The sequence below is a fragment of the Amphiprion ocellaris genome, chromosome 19 (assembly GCF_022539595.1).
Source record: "Amphiprion ocellaris isolate individual 3 ecotype Okinawa chromosome 19, ASM2253959v1, whole genome shotgun sequence".
NCBI lineage: Eukaryota > Metazoa > Chordata > Actinopteri > Pomacentridae > Amphiprion > Amphiprion ocellaris.
In genome coordinates, this window is record NC_072784.1 from 12718760 (window position 1) to 12736419 (window position 17660).

At 37.4% G+C, this 17660-nt stretch overlaps 1 protein-coding gene and 1 long non-coding RNA gene across 2 annotated transcripts; one reads left to right on the forward strand and one right to left on the reverse strand.

The window, feature by feature from the left end:
* Positions 1-605: 605 nt before the first annotated feature.
* On the reverse strand, positions 606-13798 carry st8sia6 (ST8 alpha-N-acetyl-neuraminide alpha-2,8-sialyltransferase 6). Its single transcript, XM_023268448.3, has 7 exons — positions 13658-13798; positions 10514-10585; positions 10324-10398; positions 8623-8767; positions 4021-4133; positions 3688-3780; positions 606-2285 (listed from the first exon to the last, which is right to left on the reverse strand). The coding sequence occupies exons 1-7, from the start codon at positions 13756-13758 to the stop codon at positions 1808-1810; spliced, it is 1077 nt and encodes a 358-aa protein (XP_023124216.2). The 5' UTR covers positions 13759-13798; the 3' UTR covers positions 606-1807.
* LOC129347571 (uncharacterized) lies at positions 10260-14145 on the forward strand. Its single transcript, XR_008599745.1, has 2 exons — positions 10260-10420; positions 13641-14145. It is a non-coding gene; the product is annotated as an uncharacterized LOC129347571 (long non-coding RNA).
* The last annotated feature ends 3515 nt before the right edge of the window (positions 14146-17660 follow it).

A 17660-nucleotide genomic window follows, 5' to 3' on the forward strand; every position in this document is an offset into this window, starting at 1 on the left:
TGTTTCAACATGAGAACTATCCAAAGCACATAATCACACAAGAGTTTCTAAAGAAGAACGAAGTGGAAACTATGACAAGGACAAGTATGTAGCTTGACTTTTGTGACAGAGTAAATCTAATACAATCTGATGCTATTTTTAATCGTTTGGCATTCAAGTGATATTTTATAGGGGTGTACTCACTACTGTTAAGTCTATTGGTATCACAGCTGTGTGGAATATGATAAAGTATGAGGTCTAATAATGGACAGCAATATTACTCATGGACTGAAAATAGTAGCATATGGCTTACATCTGTTTAAAAATGTTATATGAGAAGAGATTCAAGAGAAAAATGCATATAAAAAGACAAAACTATGCAGATAAATCATCGGATCACATAGTGTTCCAGTCAGGAAATGAACAGTGAGCACAAACTGTGCCTTAAAACTGGCCGACTGTGCTGTTTGTAAGAAAAAATGCTGTGTTCTGAGGACAAATCTTGGCAGGTTTTGGTCACTTAGTGGCTCAAAGACACTAAATCGTGGATACTGAGATGTCTGGGGAAAAGCTTTTGCTGCCGTGTTGTCAGACAAGTAAATTCCACAGAAGTCACAGATACAAAAAACCTTTTCAGATAAATATTTATTCACTGTATCCCAATTTTCCCTCTCACTTCGTGCTTTTCAAGAAAAAGAAATCACAAACATTCACATGATTCTACAGTTGGCTCACCAAGAGTTGTCAAGTTTGGTCATCTACAGCATGTACATTGTTTATTTCTGCATCACAAAAATCACTATTAAGACTCTAATGTTGTCAGCATGAATCCCCGTTACACAAAACCCAGCCAGGTCTTGTGTAAAAAAACAGAAAGCGCTATAATTTTCACCCAAAGTGCACAATTCACAATCTCCTTACATTAGAGTCAGTTAAATCTGCATTAACTTAACATCAACTTACATAGCACTTGTTTCCAAACCAACATTGTACCAATACATGTATGTTACCACTTTGTGGCAGTACAGCGCTTTGCCCTGTGCAGTCACTGTGGCAACAAGGCGAAGCACGTTGTAACACAAGCTCACCATAACAACCTTTGTCAGCTGAGGCCCCCTGGATGCTTTTACTCGTATTTTTAATTCCTGTTTCTTTCTGTAGCGTCTCTGTTAAATCCTTGGCTCCACAGTCCATGGCGATTTGCATTTGAGGCTACTTGGACACGACTCTTTACATAAAATCTGCATCACGTCCAGCAGTGTCAGTGAAAACAACAGTAGAGAAATCAGATTCCACAATCAGCACACTGGTGTGATTTCAGTGAGTACCAAACATTAACCCTTCACAGAATATTTCTCAAAGTGGTTAAATGTGTTATGTGGGTTTAAACATTCAGTGTGCTGGTGTTTTCAATAAACAGACAATCTTCATGTAAAGGAGGTATTTGATTTCCTTCGAAATACATTCAGTTTGATCCAAAAGCTATCATTAGTAAGTGATGAACATAAGGCACTATGACGTAGATCCTCACAAAGGCCTCACAAAGGCATCCCAGTAAAATCTAAATAATTCCCTCCAGACTCCAGCTGGAACATTTGTGGTAATAAATAGAGTTGTAGATACACTGCAAGACTGCAGACAGTCTTCTAATTGTTGCATTTAGGTTTCAGTGCAAACGTCTTGGCTGCTGAAAGGTAACCGGGTGGACAAGCTCAATCCCTTCCATCAGCTGAAATAAACTGGTTCAGTCATTTGAAATGTCTGAGTGACTGCTTTCATCCTGAGGCTAAAGAAGGCACTTTGTTGTTGTGTCGTTTGTCCCTGGGAACTACTTTCCACTTGTTGGACAGTCTCCCAGGTGTAGCCTGAGGACACCCTGACTGTGCAACCGCAGCAGGAGGTCAAACTCAGCTGGCATGGCATGGAACTTTGTTTTAGTTTGCCTGTTGTCGTAGTAGTGGTTGGTCAGGGGTTGGAGGCCATGCGGGTGGTTACTGAAGGGCCAGAATCCATACAGATGAACGTTACTGCAGAGCTCCACAGCCAGACTGGCCATGATGAGGCCAGTGCTGAGTCGCACTGCCTTCAGACCCTGAGAGCGCCAGAACAGGGCCAAACTGTGGAGGTACTCGGGGTTGAAGAAGACAGGTCGGGTTGGGCTCTCAAAGTCCTCGATAGTGTAGGCGGCCCGCAGAGACACAGGAGTGTTATGGCCAAAAGAAAAGGCAGGAAGCAGCAGCAGGGAGTCCCCATAGGTACGTAGACTCTCCACAAACGGACGTCGGCGTCCCATCAGAGCCCCATACCTGTAAATAAAGAGCTGATATGAAGCAGCAAAACTAAAGGAATCTTACAGGTTATTCCATCTCAAATCATCAAGACCCTTCTGTTCGACCATTTTTGATTTGCTTGAACCTTTTTTAAATGGTATCTGTGAAGTTTTATAATGATACTTTGAATACAGTTGTAAGCAAAAGTTTCCATACACTTGTAAAGACCATATATATCATGACCATCTTGAGTTTCCAATGACTCCTATAACTCTGAATGTTCTGTACTGGAACCACTGAAACACATGAGTTTTTGTCACAAAAAAAACAACCATGAATTTTGGCTCTTTCATAGATTTATTAAAGGTCTTCTGGAAATAAGACAAAATTTGCTGGGCCAAATATATACATATAGCAACTCTCAGACACAAACGCTGCAGTGGGAAAGTCTGAGGAGCTCAGTGAAGATCTGAAATCACTAACTTGAACAAGTCAAGAAAGTCACTTTGATCCAATTCAAAGAAGCTTCAGATCCCCAAATCATCTGTTTTTAAGTATAAAGTTCATGGTCCAGTTGTGTTACTGCCACCATCAGGAAGAAAACACAAACTATCACCTGCTGTTGAGAGACAGTTGGTCAGGATGGTCAAGAGTCAACCAAAAATCAGCAAAAAGCAGGTCTGAATGAATTAGAAGCTGCTGGAACACAGCTGTCAGTGTCCACAGTGTTTTACATCAACATGAGCTGAGAGGCTCCATGAAGAACCAAGTTCTTCAAAGTATACTGAATAATAAAGAAGGAGGATTACCTCCACATTGTTCAGGAAAAAAAAAACTTATCAGACAGAAGGTTGGATGTTGGACGCAGTTTCAACAAGACAATAAGCCCAAACACACATCAAAAGTGGCAAAGAAATAGTTAAATCAGGCTAGAATGAAGATTTTAGACTAGTCTCCCCAAAGTTTGACTTGAATACATTAAGAGCCTGTGGACTGATGAAGAAACAAGTCTGAGCCAGAAGGACAACAAATTCAGCTGAACTGCACCAATTCTGTCCAGAGGAGTCAAAGATGCAACCAGAAGCTTGTGGACAGAAAGATCTTGACTGAAGTGAAAATACTCAAAGGATGTTTAACCAAATCTATTGATAAATCTATAAAAAAAAACTAAATGTGTAACTGTTGTTGGTGACAAAGACAAATGGGTTTCAATGATTCTTTCATAGAAAATCCAGAGTTATATGAGTCATTGTAAACATGCAAAAGCATGCAAAAAGTGGCTCAACAGGCAGCTTTTATTGATAAAGCAAAATTTCTCAAATATCTTTAGAAATATCCATATTTTGTGCTATAGAAATTTCAGAGATGGTCAAGCAGACACATTTAATGATTTGTGATGTATTATTATGGAGTTAAGGTGACAAAGATTCATTCTCACTTCTCTAAGAGAATGCTCGGGTTTGCCGTCACAAGGTCAGTCTTGACGCCAACATGTTTCTCATATCCGTTTGCCAAAGGAGGGAGGTTGCACCTGAACAAGCAGCAAAGAAACTATCATTACAGTCAAGTCAAATTTATTTATAAAACACATTAAAAACAACAGGAATTGAACCACATATAATGAAAACATGATAGGGCCCAGAATGGAGCCCTGAGGGACCCCACAAGTTAGAGGGACTGCAGTGGAAGTTTGGACAAAAAAACCAGAGTAACAGTTATATGGACTTTCCATGTTTATTTTTCAGTTCTCTATGCTGGACGTCTTTCTCACCTGATGACAAACTGAGCTGAGTCGATCATTTTTCCACAGCTGCTGTTGGTCAGGATCCCACCATTTCCAACAACGGCACAAGTGTCCCATGTTTTATTGGAGAAAGGATGGTCCTGGAGTTATAAATAACAGAAAATACATTACAGCATTGCAACATCTATACTGATTTCTTGTGTAAGACTCATGTTAAGGGAAGGGGCATGGATCTTATTTGCCAATGTTGCTTTTTACTCCACCTGTGGATAAAGTTCATTTGCTAATAGATTAAGGTGTATTGCATCTCTGGTGTAGCTGCGTTATAATCTTGCATCTTTTCTAATCTTGTGCACACAACTTCTTGGTGCTATACAGAGATGCAACTCACATGTATGAGGTCATTTTTTCATAGTTTATAGGTTGTTATTAGTGTGTTAATGCATTTAAGTTTTTATTGGCAAGGAGACAAGAATGAACTTCATCGCCACCAAATTAAACAAAAAAGTTAGATTTTATTGCTATTATGGTTATTAAACAACTGTGGCTTTCAGATTCAGACTAAAAAAGGTGACATTTCTTATCCACATTTGACAAAGCTTTTGAACAGACATAATCAGTCTGTTTAATTTCTGTCTAGATATGCAGATTTTGGATTTGTTTCTGCTTTGACCTGTCTCTTTGGCTCCCTCTATCTGTCTGTCTCCATTGTTTCACTCACCTGCCTGCACCTTGCTGATTGCAGTAATACACATCAGCTGCAGCAATTACTTCACTATTTTCACCTGTTCTCTACTTCACCTCCTGCTATTTAACCCCTTAGCATTCATTCACTCCCTGCCGGATCATCAACCCACATATCCTCAATGACTCACATTCCATCATAGACTCTGTTTTCCCCCTTGGATTTAGTTTCTTCTTACCAAGCCCTGTAAACCCCTCGTCTGCTTCAGACCCTTGGACTCTCTGCTTCTCCCCATCCTGGTTATTCTCCACTTGGACTCTGTTTTGCTCCAACCTGTTCATGGATATTCCCCAGCCTTGTGTTTGTCAGTTTTGTTCCCCACTAACTTCTGGATTCCCTGAGTCTGCTTGCTTTGCCCCCTTAGTTCTCTTTCCCCTGGTTTTGTAAGTACATTGTTTTGTTGTCTGGTTTAGTTTATCCCTGTTTGTTTTTTGTAGTTGAGCTGTTGGTTTTTTGTTTGTAGTTGAGTCTAGTCTTAGATTGGGTTTAGTTTTTCTCCTGGTTTGTTTTCCCCTTTCTGTATTGGTTTAGTTGGTTTTGTTTAAATAAAGACCTGTTTCCGTTGCCACCTGTCTGTCATATCTGTGCCTGGGTTCTCCAACCCCCTCCATAACATTCAAGGTCTAATAGTTTATCAAAATCAGCAAATTTGACTTATTGCAGGTTTGTCACACTAAAAAGCATTACAGTGACAGATTTCTGTCTAAATTCTGACTCCCTGCATGAAAGCAGACAAAAGACTGGTGTCACGGTGTGACCTTATCACTCTGAGATTTTTTTGATATGAGGACTTAAATTCTTAGAAAATGGGCCTCAAATCACATTTATTGCAAAATCGGTCAGTGCATTATTATAGTTTCCTGAGTTCAGATCACTCTAGACAGGAGCATATTTCAAAAATTGTGCAGCTGCTTCAATTGTGAAAAAATGCAGTTAGATTTAACATAGACCTGCACAGCATCTTATCTGATTTTAGGGCTCTTTTTTTTTTTTTGTCGGTTGGCAGCTTTCAGAACTTCGCTGTGTTTTTTTCTTCCTGTCATCCTCTCAGATCCTCTGAGGTTTTAGCTGTTTCCTAATTGAGGCTGGTGGTAAAACATATCTGCAGTCGCACATATACAGCTTTGCAATAGTCTTCCGCTTTCAATCACATCTCAAAACATGTTTGTTTTTGGTGGCTTTTGGCTGCTCATTATGCTCCTAATGTTTTTGTTTTTCATATTTATTTTACTGTAGAAATTGATCGTACGTGTTGTCCTGTTTGTCTTGTTTTTTGGGGGGGGGGTTTAAGTCGTTTCTTGTCTCACTTTTTGCACATATTTTAGTCAGGTTATTATAAAATTTGCAAATTAAATTTAATTGGTGTTTAACGCTATCGATTGCAACCTCTGCTGGTTCTTTGAAATACCTCACTGACTTGTAAATGAGTTGCTTTGAACTCTTCTTCAGACAGTCATGGTTTCAAGATGATGCATTCTGCTACTGTGGGTTATTCCTTCGCTTTGCATTGACATTTGTGGTACAGAGTGAAATGTGTTGCATTGCATGGATACTTGAAGTCTGTGCTGAGTGCAAAGGATCAAAAGCTTCCATGATAACATCTAAATTAAGATGATGAATGTGATCACACGGATGCTTTGCTGTTTTTTTTAATTGGTGTTTTTTTGTCATTGTGTTTCCTGTGGGGAAACTTCCCTGTTGTGTGACATTCAAGATGAGGGTTCAACATAAATGTACATAGCTGAAGTTAAAGTGAAGATAAGAACTCTTTCCTCAAACTGTTTAAGATAAGCTTCATGGAACTCTGTGTATAACAAAGAAAACACTTGCAAAACCTACTTTTGGTAACATGGGGCACAACTGGTTTTGAAACAGTTTTGAAAAACGTGTAATTCCTCCCTTTTCTGCAGGACACTTAAATCTAAACAATAATATCAGTATCGTTTGCAATGTTACTTTCATTAGCATGTGCAATATTTTGATTTCATGTACAATATTTTATTATTGTTTACCACTTAAGTATCATTGCCAGTATTACCTCTTACTATCCTACTCTAGTGTTAGTTTAGCTTACTTAGTTTTATTTTTAGCCATGTATCATACTTATATCTATGATTTTTCCATTAGGCACTGCATTTATTGTCAAGGTTATGTATTTTTTTCAGGATTAATAACAGTCTGTCGTGTCATTACTCTGCCAAGGAATGCGGTGAAGTTATGTCCATCGGCGTTGGTCTGTCCGTCTGTATGTCTGTTAGCAACATTACTCAAAAACGGATTTCAATTAAATTTTCAGGGAAGGTCAGAAATGACACAAGGACCAAGTGATTAGATTTTGGCAGTGATGCGGCTTATAGTCTGGATCCATAGAATTGTTAAAGATTTCCGTATCATTGCGAGTTAACGGCAACAAGTGAACACAACGTCAGACGATCACATGATTGTGATCCTACTACAAATCGAACGCTGCGGACCATGAATTTTTAAAGATTTAATTTGTTGGAAATCATGCAATGACTGAGCAGCCTTGGCGGAGTACTGCGCTCTCTGAGTGCTTTTCTTTTGTTATGTTGTGTTATTTTGTGTTGTGTTATTTTAATTTATCTTATCTTATCATCCAATTGTCAACATCTAGATGGGTTAGATGTTGAGTCTGAGTTTAATGAGTTTAAAATCAAGATCAAGAACTTTTTTTCTAAAATCAATCAAAATAAGAGTAACAAAGAATAACAGTGGCACTTGCTGCAGGAGCTGCTCACCTGCCTCCAATTATCATGCAGTAAGTAAAACCATGATTCACCCTCCACTGTAAAAACCTCCTCCATTGACCATCTGGAAAACATGTTGGATTCTGCTGCCACCCTGTAATCCTCTCACACTGCTCTCTGCCTCATGGACTCCTGCATGCTTCCTTTTCCAGCCCAGTTAAGTTTTCCCAGCCTTTTGTTTGTGTTACTTATTTTCCATTGCTAATTCAGTCTGTTCTTGTGTTCTGTTTAGTGTTTTCTCCACAGCATTGTACTTAGTTTTGTTTAGTTTTTGCTCCGCTTCCAGTAAAGCCAGTAGTGTCTCCTATCTCCCCAGTATATTCTGTGTTCTATGTGTAGCCCACAGTAGTCTCCTAGCTACTCTGGTAATTTATGTCTTCCTTTTAGATTCTTAGTGCCATGTATTTGGTATGCTTCCTTTTGTCTCCCTTTCAGTATTTGGTGTTCAGTTTCTGTTGTTAACTTAGTCTTTCGCTTGGCTTGCTTAGTTGCTCATTTAATTTATCCGACTTGGGCCCCTGCATTTACCTCATTTTGTAAATTAACACCTTTTTCACTGAGTCTCTGGATTGCTCGTCGTTCTGCATTCAGGTTCCGTCTCATAGTTATTCATGTGTTTATTCACAGTTGTATGTATTTGGTTTCCTGCATTTATTCATGTTGAATATTAATGGCTGCGATCATCGTGATGTGCAATGCAACAGGTTCAGTTACAGGCCAGTGGTTTAAAAAGTTGTTATAGTTAGAATTCTAATAATTAAGTCCTTGAAGGTTTACTGCAGCAAACATTTATTCTATGAAAATAACCCTTCATTGAGAGGGGGTATAGCTCAGTGGTAGAGCATTTGACTGCACAGCAAGAGGTCCCCAGTTCAACTCCAGGTGCCCCCTGCTGTATTCATGCTTTAGCTTTAGCGTGTGCAGCTCAGCAGTGCAGTGTGATGCAAAAATAAAACACGCTGCAGAGCCGTGTTTATCAAAGAGACCACATGTGACTCAACACATGATTGGTGTCAGAACACGCACAGACGAAGCTGTGAAATAATCACATTTGAGGAACTTTAAAGACGTCAGACGAGCAGCAGATACTGTATTTGTGAATGATGAAAAACAAACCTTGATAAAGGTGCTGAAGATCTCTGGAGTCACCTGCAGAGTTCTCTTCTTCTCCCCGTCGTAAACAAGCTTGGATCCCACTGGAGTGTTGGTCTTTGTAATTATGGCCTTGTTGAATCCGTGGCACTTACTGCTCAGCTGAAATCTGAGGAACCACAATCGCTTTGTTGACTATTAGGGGTTGAGCACAATGACTTGCTATTTGCTGAATTAACAACATCAGAACTATAAGGAATAATAAAATGATTGAAATAAATAATACCATTGGGGGAGGGAGGGAGTAATAATTTACAAAAGCAGGCTAAAAATATAAATAAATTCATTAACAAGTTTGTGTTTTTACAAATTTTGCAATGTTGGACTGCAAAATTGCATTTCTTTTTGTTTTTTTAGCTACACTTAAATGTTCCAAAAATATAATTTGGCAGATATTTATTTAAAAGAAAAATATTTTTAATTGAAGTTTTTTGGGGGGAAGAAAAGTAAACAGTAATTTTACAGTTTTCCCAAAAATCTATATTTTATAATTATTTGTTTTTTAAAAAAATGTTATGTAAAAATACACTCATTTTCTATAATTTTTTAAACTATATTTAAATCTGCTAAAATATTATTTTACGGCCATAGACTGTACATAATGTCCATATCAAAAATCAGTATTTTATTTATTTATTTATTGTGTAATAAATAAGCCAAACATATTTTCGATATTTTTCAGCTATTTGAACCTCCAGCTCCAGAAGTTTTACAAGTAGTAATTAACTATTTTACAATGTTTGACTATAAAATTATACTTTCTTTTTAAATTTTTTTTTTTTACAGTTTTCAAATCTGCTAAAAAATACTTTAAGAAAAAGATCATTTATATTATTTTTCCTAGTTTTTATAGTTTTTGAATGGTACTGTTTAGGACCGTTTAGGACCCGTTGCTGCTGTTTAAGGGATTTTTTTTCTTTTTTCCCCCCTTTTTTTACAGTGCAGGTTTGCATATATCAGGTTATGAATTAGAACAATTCTATGTTTGTGTAGAGATTTAATTCCATAAAAGGGCTGCAGTGAGTGAAATGGTCTTTTATGTAAAGAGTGGTCTGTTTTACAATAACTCACATGAACTTATGTTATTTATAGACCCTGCAGTTCCTCTGCCTTAATCTGAGTTTCTAGTCTTACTTCTGCTTCCATGTCTGCAGTTCCTGTGTCTACATTAAAGGACACAGTTTGTGACAAATCCAAATGAGGTTGTTGGGACGAAATGTTTTATTTACATATCATTTTAATGGCTACATATATATATATATATATATATATATATATATATATATATATATATATATACACATATATATGTATATAGGTCTTTTTTGCACACAATAGATTCTGAAAACTTCTGCACAATGCATATTTTCTACACTGTTTATTTGCATATTACACATACTTATACTAACTTTTATACATTATAAGACTTCTGTGTTAATAGTTTTATTTTCAGGGTTATGTGGGTTCTTGATTGTAATTTTAGCTGTAGTATCTATCATCTGCACATCAGGCCTCATTGTATTACACTGGATTAACCAAAAGAGCTTCTTTGCATGGATATTAATACTGGAGATGTGGCATATCTGTGCATGCATGCTGTTTGCAAACTTTATTTGGTTGATTTCCTTTTTTTTCCCTAAAAATTCTAACAGAGAATGTCTTTACCTGAATTTTTGGTAACTGTCCTCCTGCCTCTTCCAGGGTTGAGAGTAACGTGCCACCACTTTGTCAATGACCTCCCTGTAACACACAAACGGGTCAGGTGAGTAATCTGCCCTGTGCTGACATGACTTGATGTGATGATGGCATAAACAAAGAAGTTGCCTAAATAGTAGCTGCGATGCTGTTTTCTCACCTGCAGCCTTTACAAGGGTCAGAGTGCTGAGGGGCGTTTTTCTTCTGAGGTGGTCGGTGAGGTTCCACATTGCTGAGACAAAAACAGGACGGATTAGTCAAATGCAGATAAACTAGATAAACTCTGAGCTTTGAGCCTTTGTTTCTTTGCTTTAGGTCTTCTGTTCTGTTGTTTGTGACCCTAAAGTGGCTGATTCATTAGTTTAGCCTGCAGCTGCTATGCAGTGTGAGAAAATGTCATTTTATAGAACTTTTCCTTGTTATTTTACAGATTTTTTTTGTGCATGCATTTGAAATAAACAAAAATAAAGTTACAAACATTAGTTAGAATTTACTTGTCCTGTGTAAAATAACATTTAAAAACATGCAACTGTGAGCAACCATAAAAATAGACTGATAAAACACATTTAGAAATGTATTGTAAGTTTAAGACCATAAATATATTTTCAGAATAAGATGCAAATAATGACAAAAAAGAAGCTTTGATTCCTTCATTTTACATAAATTTGTTTTTTAAATGAGAGAAATGTTCTCAACATACATTGAATTATTGTGTTTTCAACAGTGCATAATATCTATAATCATGTGTAATCTGTTAAAACAACAATTTACAATTTTATCCGTTTTTTAAATTTTAATTTTATCAATTAATATACTTCAGAAAATATACATGATCTCATGTAAAATTGAGGCCATAAAGTGAATCATATTATGGCAAATTGTTGTATTTTTATGAATTTTCTTTATTTTCCACCATTTTGCAAGCCTTCTTTGATTTTGGCACCCAGCTGCCAGAATATTTTTTTAAACATTTATTTACAGTGTAGATTTCTAAAAAGTCAAGTCTGAGCAGTGACTGTTTTCATGCAAACATGTTTGTGGTTTATGTGGAAGGTTTTGCATGCATGAACTGTGATGAAGACTGAAGAATAAATTTTGCAACCCTCTGTTTTCAGGGACTTCATGTTGACAGAGTGCAGCTTCATGCACCATAAATGAACAACCAATGTACAAACTCACGTGCAGAGACCTTTGCTACTGAGCTGCATTTGAACAGCAGGTGTCTGTTGCTGTGTCTGCAATGTGGGTTTCTAATGCAGTTGTTGCCATCTTCCTCTTCCTGTTTCTCGGTTTCCAGAAAGGACTTCTACAAAAATCCGATCCAGTCTTATCATATGTAAACCTGATATGTCGTCTGTACAGTTTTATGATGTGATCTACCTCCAGAGCAACAAACCCACAAGTAATTCCAGCTCCTGCACATACTATTTAATTTGAAATGGGTGTTTGTGTGTCTCATATTTCAGTTTTAGTGACATTTTAGTTTCCCTGTAAATCAAAACTTAGTGACATTGTGCGTCTGGTGTCATGACGTACATTTCTTTTGGGTACAGTGAACACTTAAGTTGAAAAAAATAGACACTTCTCATTGAAGCACTGATCTCTTGAGAGGAATCAAATGTTTAAAGTTCATTTAACCTAAACCACTCGCGCTAATACAATTTGTTAATCTGAACTCGATAAACTTAATTTGTTTATTACAAATTGAAGCAATTCATTTAAGTTAGTCCAATAATTATCGTTTCTTTCATAGTAGGTTCTTTCAGGAACCATTTTCAAGATAGTTTTTTTTATTTTTTGTGGACCAACCTGGTTCTACTTTGTTAAGAGGACTTCATTATTGCCCTAGTACTAAAATGGGACCAAAAATGTTTCTTTGCAATGATGTCATAACACATTTTTAGTGCCACAAAGAACTCTTTAGGCAGAAGTTCTTTTTTTTTTAAAGAACCCCTAAATGTGTCTTGAATAACCATCAAAACTACTTTCTTACACAAAAATAAAAGAGCTAAATGGAAACTTGAACCACAATAATACTATAGAAAAAAGTTCACTCCAAAGAACTTTAGCAAAAGAAAAGGTTCTTTAAGGAACCATTTTCAAGATGGCTGTTTATGGACCCAATCAGTTTCATTTAGATTTTTCCATCCATCCATTAAGATATGGGAGGAAGCTGGAGTACCTGGAGAAAACCCACACATGCACAAGGAGAACATACAAATTCCATGCAGAAAGATCCCAGGTCCAGGCCGGCATGCAAACCGGGGATCTTCTAGCTGCAAGGCAACAGTGCTAACCTCCAAGCCACTGTGCCACAGCCCTCATTTAGATTTTTGATTTAAATCATTTTTAAGCAAACCTTCCATTAGACATATTTAAAACTTTGGGGTTCTGTACTCATGGTCCAACAGAACATTACATTCAGAAAAACAAAGGTGCTGAATGGAGACTAGAACCACAAATCTGCAGAAATGCCATAAAATTTACTTCACTGTTAAACACCCTAAACATGCTTCAAAGAGGCGACAGAAATTTAAAAAAAAACTTTTTAGACAACATAAAAGGCGGTCCAATAGCACTTTAGCAAAAACAAAGATTCTTTAAGGAACCATTTTTAAGATAGATTTCTGCAGTTCTACTTTAGATTACAGGAGTTTAATTTAACATGTTACATTCAGAAAGATATTGACGCTAACTGGAGACTAGAACCACAAACTTCTAGTAATATAAAATTTTCGCTTCATTCTTTATATCGCTTGAAACAAAACCCCTGAAGATGTTTCAAAGAACCATCAAAAAATGGTTCTTTTCAGCATCATAAGAGGCACTCCAAAGAATTTTAGCAAAAATACGTTGTCCAAAGAATCACTTTCAAGACGGTTTTCTGTGGCACCACATGGATCTACTTTGATAACATGACTTTGAGTAATTTTAAGGCAAAAATGCTACAATTTGCAGCATTTCTGAGACCTTTCCATTAGAAAATGTTTAAAATTTTGGCTTGTAAACTCTTGGTCAGACAGAACATGTTACAAGACGCCAACTTAGGATTTGTTTTGTGTGTTTAATCGAGTAAATGATTTATGCAGCTCTGATTTTTTTTTTTGCGTTTACCTGCCATAATTCCAATAAAAATTAGGAGCTTTTTAGTACTTCTGAGAACTCCGTTAAGTGCATAAAGAACTTTTCTCTCAGTTAAGAAGTTATTTAACTGGTGACAGCACTTTTAAGAATCAGAGAACCTTGTAAAGAACCATTTAGGAACCCTTGTTTTGTGTGTTCTGTAGGTGTAAAGGCAACTTACTTGCTGATGAACATGAACCAGATGAGCGAGGTGAACAGACTCCCCAGGAAGAGGAGGGTGACCATCAGAGAGAAGAGTGACTTCAGGAGCTGTCCCCTCATACCTCACCCCTCCGGCTAACCTCACCCGTTAGCCTCCTTCACCTCTGGTCTCCCCCCCCACCCTGTCTGTGCTGCTCTACCTTTAACCCTCGCCCTGTCCGGCACCCTACCCGGCTTCTCAGACTTCCTCCCCCCTTCTCCTCAGACACTGTTAATCTTTTCTTTCTTCTGTTTTCTTTTTACCTCTCTGTCTTCCTCCTCCTCCTCCTCCTCCTCCTCCTCACCCTCTTCCTGTCTGACTGGCTTGACTCAGTGTCTCTCAAGCCTCCTCAGTCATTCTTCTGTTTTCTGCCTCTTGTTCGGGCAAGTCCTCATCCCTCTGTTCGCCTCCCCTGCCTCCCTCTGCTCGGGTCAGCTGTGTCGATATTCGGTTGCTGCACATCCCACTTTAATCCTCGCCATGTTTCTCTCTCAGGTCTCACCCATCTCCTTTCTCTGAGTCCTACTTTGCAGCGGTAGTCCCACGGCCAGATCTCTTTCAGCTCTCCGCCCCCGTCCCAGAGCCCCAGCCTTCCCCTCTCTGCTTTCCCCTCCCTCCCTCCCTCCAGCGGCCGTCCTCTGCCCGCCACCCCCACTAAAGCCCCTCTCTTCCCCCTGTTGCACTAAAAGGAGGCAGTAACATGAGTGCCCGGTACTAAATTAGCCTCTCTTGACTTGTGTGTGTCAGAAAACACGTTCACGAGGGGGGCTGAGGCTTCCCGTCCAATCAGAACGACTCCCATTAAACCCCAGACTCTCACCTACATGCACACACAAGCTGCTTTTATTCCAGCGTCAAACTTTGCCAGCTGTATCTTCTGACTAAACGTGGAAAAAGTGGATTTACAGGGCTGCTGCTTTGTGTGTGACTGCAGAAATCAGAGAAGCAGGAAGCTCACACTCTGCTGAGAGCTGAATGAAGTCTTAGAAGTGAAACTGGAAGAACGACGATGGGAAATTTGTCGAGCATATGGGATGTATTTCACAATAAACACCCACAAGTGGATGGCCACGCTCGACTCTCCTGTATTTATCCCCCTCTGATTCCAGTTCTTGGAGGGAAAAAAGAAAAAAACCCCACACTGTGCAATAAAGCCTGCTGACCATATGCTGTAAGCCGAGCTGTGCCACAGCAACCTCACAACTCCACGCAGAGAAAATCCGAAACAAAGGAGCCTTTGGAAAGTTTTGTTTTCTTGGCAGGCGTCAGCGTTCACAGGGTTGTTTGAGGTTGCTTTGCTGTGACCCGATGGAAGAATGGGGAAAGATCAATAAAGAGGGTCGTGCAACTAATAAAATCAGACTAATTGTACCAAACAGAGCTGCCGAGGAAAGTAAAAACAACACTTAACCTTCTTCTTACCTCAAAAAACACATTAATGCAATGGTTCCTGCAATGATGAGCAAATCTGGAGACTTTAGAGCCTCTGTTTTGTTGATGGTAAACAAATTGTACCATCTCGACCGTCAGGGTTTTCCATAAATACCAATCAGCAACAATGTTAAAAAAGTTCTTTGTGCCACCAAAACATCTCTGACCTGTTGTGACCTGGACTCGCTAAGGATTCCTGTAGCAGCACATCCTTTATGCTCTATTATTATTATTATTATTGTTGTCAGTTTATTTAAAAAGGGACCATGTACAATACTAAACATAAATGTTACCATTTGATGCATTGCACCAGAGTTAGCTTTAAGCTTTAAGCTAATTTCCATCTACAGCTGTGAGGTGGGACTTCCACAGATCAGATTTGTTTTCCAATCACATCCCATGCATGCTTGATTTTAAAAAAAACAACTTCCATCCAGGAATACTGCTTCCACGAAAAGGTATGAGTGGTGTGCAAGAACGTTTCGATAGGTGTTGATGAATTTTTATTTATCTACCGTGCAAAATAAGTCATCTCAAGACCCGTACATACTAAAGTAAAATCTTCATAGTATTGTATTAGAAATAGAAAAACAACAAATGCAAAATGTTCCCTTTGAAAAAGCTCTTCAGCAGCAGTGGGAGGAGGAAATAGTCCCATTAGGCAGGAGGAAACCTTTGGCAGAACCAGGCTCAGGGATAGCTGTTGTCTGCCTCGACCAATCGGGGTGAGGGATATGCTAAGCTATGATGAGATAAGATAATACAAGAGATGATATGACACAATACAATACGATAAGATAAGACAGGATAAGATAAGATAAGCTACAATGTGATAATTTAGAGTAAAATAAAAGAAGATAAGCTAAGCTTAGTTAAGAGGCGATAAAATAAGCTAAGCTAGGATAAGATAAGATGTGATAAGTTAACATAACATCGGTTTCGACAGTAACCTGCTGTTACTGCATCGGACAAATTTTACCAAATTTTGGGAGAGCCTTCCACTGCTGTTATAGAATTTGGCTGCAACTTTACAGTAATTTGTACAAACAAGGTCATGAGGTTTGCATGATAATGGGACCTTTGTCTTTCTGTCTTGTGCTGATGAAGTCACATGGCCTGGCTTTGTAGAGGAAGTAGTTGGCCTCTCAGCCCCCTCCTCCGTCATTGTCTAGCACCTGGAGGCAAACTGCTTTCAGGCTTCCTGTCAAGTGCAGCTGTGGAGGGTCAAGACTCACTGAGCCACGTAACCTCAACCAAGCAACGTTAGACAAGTCTTAGTGCATGTAGGCCAGTGAGGATGTTTAAATAAACTCCAGAAATCTGCTCAGAATTCCTCCTCTCCTCCTGTAAAAGTACAGACTTTTTTTGATCTGTAATTACAAAAACAAAACAAAAAACACACCCACCAAAAAACTGTCACAACCATAAAACTATTGACAAATATATTCAAAATAATAATATTTTTTGTAAATTTACCACAGTAAAAACATTGTAATTTTACAGACAAATGTGAAAGAAAAAATTATAATTTACTAAAAAAAAACAAAAAAAAAAACAGACTTGATGTGGACAATATTTACAGTTATGGACATTTTTTAAGAAGTAAGTTAATACTTTTTAAAATGCGATTGTACTAATTATTTTCTGTAATTAAAAAAAGGAAAGTCTGTAAAATGACATAAATAAATAAATAAATGAATAAATAAATTTTAAAAAATAAAATCCTGCTGAAAATTCTAAAGAAATAATGCTTTTTTTTTACAGTGTACGCTTTAAAAAATCATAAACTGTGGAATTCTGGCACCAAGAATCTCGAAAAAAAAATATGTTACAAAATTTTGGAATACTGCAATTTAAAAAAAACTGTAGCAACCATAAAAGCAATATCTGTAAAATGATATCTTTTCCTGATTTAATAAAGAGGACATATTGTAAAAGAACAAATTATAAATAATTTGTAATAAGACAGACTTTTCATGTGGACACAGTTTGGGATATTTTATTTTTTATTTTTTACAGGTAATATGCAAAATAGTGCCCTTTTCTGTAATTTTCTGTATTTTTACAAAGGAAAAATCTATAAAATGACAAAAAAATAAATAAATAAATAAATAAATAAATAAAATAACATCCAGCTAAAAACTGTAATAGAATAATAAGTTTTACTGTGTACACTTTTCTTTAAAAACTATGTGATTCTGGTAGCAAAAAAGAAAAAAATTTTTATGAAAAGTTCAGAAAAACGGTTGACACTAGTTTTTGTAATTTGACACAACAGAAAAAAATCTCTGAAAACAATAATGAAAAAAATAAAAGGTTAAAACTGTTAAAAGTTACTTTTTTAAACATTAGACACAGTGTTAGTAAACTCTTATTGTACTACTGTAATCAATTACACAATAATTACCTATTAAATTACAATTTTAGCACTGTAAAAATGTGGTAAAATACCTGCAACCACAACTGTGAGCAATTTCCTGTAATTTAAAAGGAAAATTTGTCCCAGTGAGCTGCTTTATTCTGGTGTAAAGGACCTAACAGGCAGTTTGTA